This window comes from Mirounga leonina, unplaced genomic scaffold (assembly GCF_011800145.1).
Source record: "Mirounga leonina isolate KUSES-001 unplaced genomic scaffold, KU_Mleo_1.0 Mir_101664, whole genome shotgun sequence".
In the NCBI taxonomy this organism is placed as follows: Eukaryota; Metazoa; Chordata; class Mammalia; order Carnivora; family Phocidae; genus Mirounga; species Mirounga leonina.
Genome location: NW_023270175.1, coordinates 21,715,305 through 21,724,516, shown reverse-complemented (window position 1 = coordinate 21,724,516; position 9,212 = coordinate 21,715,305). Strand labels below are relative to the sequence as shown.

General features: G+C 38.5%; 1 protein-coding gene across 1 annotated transcript; it reads left to right on the top strand.

Annotated features, from left to right (window-relative positions):
• Positions 1-381: 381 nt before the first annotated feature.
• LOC118011152 (olfactory receptor 11L1-like) lies at positions 382-1,286 on the top strand. The gene is given in 2 exon segments (XM_035005710.1): positions 382-937; positions 940-1,286. Coding segments are annotated over 2 exon segments (903 nt in total).
• Positions 1,287-9,212: the final 7,926 nt, after the last annotated feature.

Here is a 9,212-nt window from a genome sequence, read left to right as displayed (position 1 = left end):
ACCACTAGCAGCTGTAGAAACAAGCAGAATAAGATCTCCAAGGATAGAACATTTTCCCTCTGTTTTTTAAAAAAATAAATATTAGGAAAAATGTGCATATTTATGTCACAGTCACAGTTTCACAATATAAATTCTATATATGATGGGGCAATTGAAGTAATGGATGAACTTTTCAAATGGCTCCTGGGAGACTGTGGTCAAATTTATTAATTAAGATTAAGAATCCTGAACTTCCAGAAAGAATCCAGTTATGCTTGATATGTATGATGCTTTTAAGCAGTTTGATTTTTTTTCTAAAAATAGCATTTAATCAATGGTCATTCTTTATATTTATATTTTTATTTTTAGATCTAAGTCATGGCTAGCACTGAAGAAGAAATTATGACTCAAATTACAGAATTTATCCTTTTGGGTTTTGGAGATCTCCATGGCCTTCAGTTTCTTCTTTTTGGAGTATTTATGGTCATCTGTGTGGTGACTGTCATGGGCAACATTGTAATCCTAACTGTGGTGTCAGCTGATCACTCCCTTCATACCCCCATGTATTTCTTTCTTGGCCACTTCTCCTTCCTAGAGATTGGCTACACCACTACCATTGAGCCCATGATGCTAAGGACATTTTTATCAGCTCATGTGCTTATTTCCTTCCCAGGCTGTGCTTGCCAGTTTTATTTTGGGGGGGCTCTGGTGGCCACTGAATGCTTCTTCCTGGCTGTAATGTCTTATGATCGGTATATAGCCATCTGTAACCCATTGCATTACTCCAGCATAATGGACTACTGGGGTTGCTTACAGCTAGCTGGTGCCTCTTGGGAAGCTGGATTTCTGTCACCCATCCTTCTCATGATCTTCACTTTTCGGTTAACATTCTGCACTGCCAATGAGATTAACCACTTTTTCTGTGATTTGAAGCCCATCATGAAACTGGCCTGCACTGACATCAAGTAGCTGAGATGACCTCTTTTATATGTACGTCTTTATTTGCCCTCGGCCCCTTCATGCTAACTCTAGCATCTTGTACTTACATCATCTCCACCATTCTGAGGATTCCTTCTACCTCAGGGAAGCAGAGGGCCTTCTCCACCTGTTCCTCCCATCTGACAGTGGTCAGTTTGTATTATGGGATACTGGGCATTGTCTATGGCTTCCCATCAGGGCCTCAACATGAAGACTTATTGAAGTCGCTTTCCCTTCTATATACAGTGCTTACCCCTGCTCTAAACCCTATCATTTACACCTTAAGGAACAAGGATGTAAAGGTAGCTCTGAGAAAATTGGTACAATGAGGAATGTATACCTCACCAAAAGAAAGTTTGATTTTTTTAGTGGTTCTTGGCACTTTCTGAAAACCCTGACAAAGTGGAAATCTTTCTACAGTGTCAAGAATAGTTACTGTGAAATTGATGGGTTTTCCTTTGTTCTATCAAATTTCTCCACATTAATGAACAAGAAGTATGTTACACTTTCATTTGTCGAACATTTTGTAGGTGCCAGGCACTGTGCTAAGTTCTTTTAATGGATTATTGTGCTAAAATCCTCAGAGGGGCACCTGGGTGGCTCAGTCAGTTAAACGACTGCCTTCGGCTCAGGTCATGATCCCAGGGTCCTGGGATGGAGCCCCGCATTGGGCTCCCTGCTTGGTGGGGAGTCTGCTTCTCCCTCTCCCTCTGCCGCTCCCCCCTGCTTGTACTCTCTCTGTTTCTCTCTCACTCCTTCTTGCAAATAAATAAATAAAATCCTTAAAAAAAAAAAAAAAACCCTCACAGCAACACTGTGAGATGGCTACCATTATTAGCCCCATTTTACAGATACCACAACTGAGTCCCAGAGATTAATTCACTTGGTCAAAACCATCCAGCCAAAAGATACCAGAATATGAATTTGAACCCAAGGTCTGCTTGGCACCAAATCCATGATCTTTCCACTAATTCGGGGAGCCCAGAATCTTGGACTGCCTAAAATGGTTATCTTGGACCATAGAAGACATTACTGCCAATAACTTTTCTTAGGAAAACATGAGTTAGATGTGAAGTGAGAAGTAGAAAAGTAATGTAATGCAATCTAAATCCAAATCTGTCTCTTTTTCCCACCTGAAGTCTTGATAAAAATGCATGAAATAAAAATGTCATGGGATTAAAGTTTATTTTAGTTTTTTATTTCAGGATTATTTATTAAAATAAAAGATTAAAATCGACCTAATTGGTTCAATAAATTAAATCACATCCACACAATGGAATACAGTACATCCATAAACAAACAAAAACAGCATAAAAGAATGAGTCAGCTCTGCATGTGCTAATATGGAAAGATCTCCATGATATATTGTAAGTACAAAAAGCAAGATATAGCGCAGTGTGTATGATGTGACACCATTTGTGTAACAATAGGTAAAAGAAATAATAGTTATACTTAATTGTAGATGTATAGACTATTCTAGGAAGGTTCATATGCATTCAGTGGTATCAGTTGCTTCTTGGAAGAGGCATTAAATGGAGTGGAAGTGTACTTCTTGAGGTGGGAATCATGTAAATTACTGAAAAGTCATCAAAGTTTAACAAATCATTGTAAATTATACAAAAAGTAGAATTGTCGAACAACCCACTTTTATATATCAGCATGGAAGCACCTCTAGACATGTAGGAGGCTTCTCTTCTCTCACAGGTAAGTTGTACACTCTCTAAGGGCAAGAACCTTGTCATTATTGCTGTATTCCCCCCACAGTGCCCTAAATACCAAAAAAGTGTAAATAGCATAGGTGTTTAATTAACATTTGTTACTATCATCCAAGACAGGGGGACTCAACATCCACTGAGCATAACAATTCCTAACAACTTAATGTATTTCTATCTCTATAATGAAAAAACGAAGGGGAGAAAGTACAAGCTGTGTATTTAATGTTCTTCTCATTTTTCTACAACAGTGCAACCATAAAGGCTGGCAAGGGGTTGGGCATGAAATGAGAATGGTTTCCTAGGCTCTTACAGTCACCAGTGTGATCTTCCTGCAATGAAAATTTGTTCACATCCCTCCTGTGTTTAATCAGCCTCTGCCACAAGGATCCCCAAGTAAGAACAGAATAAAGGTCTCATACTCTTTATAACTCCATGACTTTGCACATGATGCTTCTCCTTTTACCTCTGTCTCACCTCTTCCGGGTTTCTTCTCTCATTTTCACCCTTCAAGCCCAAGTCAAATGTTGAAAATTCTGTGAAGCATACCCTGATCCTCCACCACCCCTCTAAAGTTAGGCCTTCTTTTTCCCTATGTTACTAAAGCACTTTGCATATATTTCTGTTTTAGCATTGATTATATGATACAGTAATTCTTTGCATATGTGTCTTTCTCTCCATTTAATGAGTTCCTTAAAGACAAAGGATATGTCCTATTTATTTCTGTCTCTGCCCTACTTTCACCTCCAACTCTTCCCAGCACCTAGAATGGGGTCTGATATTGAATAAGTATTCAAATAAACATTTAAAAATAAATATGATTATTCGGGGCACCTGGGTGGCTCAGTTATTAAGCGTCTGCCTTCGGCTCAGGTCATGATCCCAGGGTCCTGGGATTGAACCCCGCATCGGGCTCCTTGCTCTGCGGGAAGCCTGCTTCTCCCTCTCCCACTCCCCCTGCTTGCGTTCCCTCTCGCTGTGTCTCTCTCTGTCAAATAAATAAATAAAATCTTAAAAAATAAAATAAAAATAAATATGATTATTAAATGACTTGACTAAAGTCATACAATTAATTAGGGGATGGTCATACCTTTGTTTGACTCCTAGTAAATTGTTCTCTTATATAATGCTGATATTTATCTTACAGGGTAGTTGTTTACCTACCTAAAGTAAAGTCTGAACCATATAATGTCTTAAGGATATTTCTAGTTCTTGCAATTGGAGATTTGTCTTGGGGCAAATTTGGCAGTAGAATTTGTGGTAAGGAGTGGAGAATCTTGAGCATTTCCTCTAGGATCAGAGACCAGCATTGCCCCGAGTCCTTGAAAAGCCAGTCTAAATTATTCATTTATTCATATTTTAAACACATTTGTTAAATATAAACTTAACATATCAATATGTTAAATATAAATTTAAATATAAACTTAACATATCGATATATTAAGTAGAAATTTAAATGTAAACACCCACTATGTATATATAACACTGTTAAGGGCACAAAAAGAATATGAATTTACCTTGAAAACTCTTCAGTCTAAACATTGGACCACCTACACAGCCCCAGACATATAGCCTGCACCCAGTAAATATTTGTTCAACTAAACTAGGCCAAAGGAAGTTTGAGTGGCCTGAATTTCTGGGAATGGGACTGGCCTCTGTTGAGAAGATCATCAATTTCTAATACCATGTTCCTAAATCTGGAGTCATAGGTCTTGGATACTTTAAGTTGTATAATACATTGAAGGAAAAAAAAATGTGAACAAGAGGAGGGGATATCTTCACCTGGAAAATTTAAGAATCATTGCCTCTTCCACAACACCAGCTACCATCTGCCAATGAAGAGGCAGCATATCCATGGAGAGTGGCAATTAGAGCTAATTGGGTTTCTTATTTTTAATACCTGAAACAGGGCCCCATTGAAATCAGGGAAGGAGATCTATTAAAGGCAAGCTGTTCTCTGCATATCACTTAATTCAAAGTACTTAAGGAGGCTGATTATATGCCATGCTCTCCAAGGATAACTTAAGTTCAAAATGGTGGTTTGTGTAAGTTTAAGGACTTGATTCTTAAACCAGAATGCAAATAAGAAATCCTTTGAGAAAAACCTGAATTAGAGTATGAAAGCAGTGCCTTGAGAAAGGGTAGATACTTTTACACAGGACACAGTTCAATTTGGCCTATATGAAGACAGGCATCTGTATAAAAGTGAGAAATTCGGGTAAATATTCAGCTTTAGGAGCACTGCATATGGAAAATTTTCAGATAGCTCTTTGTTTTTTTCACTATCTGAAAAAATTACAGCATTCAATTATGCTTAAAGAGTGGACTCACCACTCAGACAGACTAGCTTGTGAGTCCTGGCTCTGTAACCATAGATAAGTAAATTAGCCTTGCTGATCTTTAAATCCCTCATGTGTAAAAATGGAAATACTAGTATCTATCTTACCTCACTAGGCTGTTATGAGGATTAAAAGAGATAATGCATGTAAAACCCTTGCACATATGAGATATTCAATACATGTTAATTATTTTGTTAGCAGTTATGATGATGATGATAATGATGATGTTATCATTGGGCCCTTTCCTGCTTTGATATAGTAAAGAAATATTGAATAAGGAGGTATCTAATTACTATATAATAGTCTGACACTTGAAAAGAGAAGCTGGAGGCCAAGCTTCTGAGGCTTCTCAGTTTTACCAGAGCCTCAGTTTACTATCATCTCTGGCAAGTAAAATATAAGCTATTTCATGTATTAGTTGATTGGGCAACTTTTGGAAGTTTTGAATTCTACTGTCCAACATCTGGCTTTTAATGGCAGCCCAAGCAATAAGACCAGACTGGCTCCACCTTATTCTTTTTGCCAGAACCATATTTCTTCCTTTCTTTACTTAATCGCCATGTTTCTCTTACTAAAATCCTTCCGACAACAAGTAAAGTGCAGAGAAAAAAAGGGGGTGCTAACAAAAGGTGTAACATAGAAAATATAGTCAATGGTACTGTAATAGCATTTCATGGTAACAGATGGTAGCTACACTGGTGGTGAGCACAGCATAATGTACAGAGTTGTTAATTCACTATGTTGCAGACTTGAAACTAATGTAATACTGTGTGTCAACTATACTCAAAAAGGGGGGTGCCTGATAGGAGAGGAAGGCAAGCTAAGGGGGAATGGATCTGTTAAACTGCTAAGAGTTTGATGACAACTTCATCATATGTTGTTATTCTATGTTCTCTAGCCACATGCAGGATCCTCTTTCAGTTTCTTGAATCTTTAAATTCTTTTCTGCTTCAGAATGTTTGTGTATGCTATTTCCTCTGCCTAAAATATTCTCCCTGAAAACCTGACGTAGTTAGCTCTTTCTTATCCTCTGTACTCTCTAATTTGACATCAAAGAGACAATGTTTGGCCACCCCATCTAAATTAATTTCCCTGCCAATACCATCGCCTCCAACTAGGTAGGCTCCATTTCAATATATCATCATTTTTCTTAGCACCTAAGAAAGTGGTAATAATGTAATCATTTATATACTTATATTTTTCATGTCTGTGTCCCAGAACCTCTGTGCCTGCCTCATAGTAAGCACTCAATACATATTTGATGAATAAATGAACAAATGCTTTTAGAATTCTCGCCCCTTGGTTAATCAATGGGTGGGTATTCAATGGTTGTGGCTTTGATAGACGGATAACTAAGGAGGGTTTGAAACATATCCAAAAATTATTTTATATTCCTCCTATCAAAAGGTAGAATTGGTGTCATCTCCCTAATCTCAAAGGGATTGTGATAGTTTGGACCAATGGAGCATGACTAGGGCACATGGGCACAATAATAGCACCCAGAATCTAAGGAGTGACTTTCAAGGCTGGGTCATAAAAAGTGATGTGGCTTTTGCCTTGTTTACTGTAAATTTGCTCTGGGGGCACTTAGATAACACGTGTGAAATTCAACACACATACATCCTCAGGAATAATCCTGAGGCCACCATTCTGTGAAGAAGACCAAGTCACATGGAGAGGCCACGTAGAGGTGTTCTGGTTGACAGTTCCTGGGAGACAGAGGTGATGTCTATATAAAATCTGTAGGGTCTATTTCATATCTTCAAATTCTTCAATAGTTTGCCCATTGAGAAGGAAGATCTATGTCCCCTCCTTTTGAGTATGGAATAATGATTACATCTTGGACCAATAGAGCATGACCAGAGCAATAAAAGAGGGTGACAGTGACAACCAGCATCAACTGCCAGATATGTAAGCAAAGATGCCTCTAGATGATCCCACTTTATAGCTGTCTGGTCCCCTCCAGTCATTAACTTTTCCAAGCTGAAGACCCAGACATCATGAGGCAGAGACAAGCTATCCCTGTGTGACCTGTCCAAATTCTTAACCCACAGAATTCATGAGTATAATTCAATTGTTTTATTTCACCAATTCTTTGGGTAGTTTGTTATGGAGGAATGGTAACTAGAATAGAGGCCATGGCATCCATGTCATTTTAGGATGCAGAAAGTAAGTTCAGAAAATTCAGCTATATGGCAAAATGCCTCTTGACTGATACTGGATTTTTAAAATGTATATTATGCCATTTAATACATTCCTACACTTGCCTGAAGGCTTGTTTCTCTGAAGAGAAGCTTCCCTGAGCCTTCCAAGCAGAGAGGAATACTTCATCCATCCTGGATGCTACCACTGTGTTGAGAATAACCCTTTATTAGTGCCCTTGTCAGACTTGTTGGACATGTTCTCTCTCCCTTCCTAAAAAATCCTGTCTATATCACTTTTGTCTGCACTGGGGGTTCAGTTAATACATTTTTTGGTGATTAAACAAGTGTTTCTAATGATCATTTTAATCTAGTCTGACTTCGATCTCCTCTACATGCCAGGTTTCACAACATACCGGGTCGGCACCAACCTCCCTCTAACAGAATTGGAATATAGATGAGGGTCTGAGCCATCTGTGCTGTTTTGTTTGAGTTAAGGTCATCTGGGGCTTCAACATCCAGATTTCACCACTAGTATTTCATACATTCATTTCCCACAGTTCTGCTTCCTACAGAAGTAAGCACATGGAGAGATGGTCACAGTACTGAGGAAGCCAAGGCTACAGCTAAAAGCAACAATAAACATGATAATAATAAATGCAACTAATAATTAATGAAATTTTACTATGTTCCAGTCAGTGTACTAATGTTTTGTGTACATGAAGTCTTCACATGAAATCTACAACAGTCATACAGGACAGACACAATTATTATCACCATTTTAAAGATGGGGAAATTGAGGTTCAGAAAGAGTAAAACCAGAATTTCACTGCTACCATGTTGTAGCATCCAGTCTATCTGACTCTAAAGCTTAGTCTACTGACAAGTATTTCCATCAATATGCTGGCTTCCTTGGGGTTTTTAAAGCCATTTATTTTTAATGGCAAAAGAAAAGAAACCCAAGTCTGGAATTTAAAGGCATTTCAGGCAATAACTTCATTGAGTGAAGGGAAGAATGTGTTGAGGGTTAGGCTGGAGCAGGGTTTTCTTTTTAGTATAATTTGTCCCCTTAAAGACAGCTGTACAGATGACTGTGTTAGTCATTTAATAGGATCAGAGGCAGAGAGGGGGATGTATGTGTGTTGAATTGAGTCATTTTCCCTTACCTTGTGATCCACTTGCCCCTGGAGTTCCAGATAGTAAGAGTCAGAACCCATTTCTTCCCCTATATTGCCACTATTAGCCAAGCTTTTTTCCTCTGTTCCCACCTGAAATCCGTTGGGAGGTGGCAGTGAGGTTGGCAGAAGCCTGCATGAGAGAGGGCTGGCTCTTGATGGGCACTTCCAGTTGAAAGGACAGTATGAGTGGCAGCCAGAAATAGTTATTAGGTGAAAAGACCCCAGATTTTATCTTCTAAGGATAACAAGTGCTTGATGAAGGTGATGATTAACGCCAACTCCATATCCGCACTGTTGACGTGGATACAGATGAGGGATATACAAGACCTGAGAAACTCAAGAAAGAAACTAAGAATGTAGTTTAACTGTATGGAAGTAATTCTAATTATAGGCATTTATGTGAACTGTTTGCAATTTATGCTTAATTGCTACCCAGCACAATAACAATTATGCATATCATTAAATATGTGTCAGATTAATTTTGTTGTAAATTTTGATTATAACAGCAAACTCTATATGTGTATACTCTGTCTTCATAATTTGTTGCTCAGATTGCTCACAACTTAGGAAAAAATGAGACAGAACTTGGCTAGGAGGCCAAGAGTAGGGAAGTTGCAGAGGCGACTGCCTGGGGTTGAATATTTACTATGGGTAGTGCACAAAGTGGATAATCAACAAATGCATAAATCCCTGCAGCTTAACTTCACCAGAGCCCTGCAGGCAGCTCCACAATCTTTTATTCATTTATTGTTAATTCTTTGGCTTTATTTATGCCCACAGCATGTCCCAAACCTTTTCTGGACTTTTTGGCCTCTCAACTTACCCCTCCTCTCTTGATTCTTGCTAAATGGGTAAGGATGACCTCATCCTGGCCTTCACAGAGCA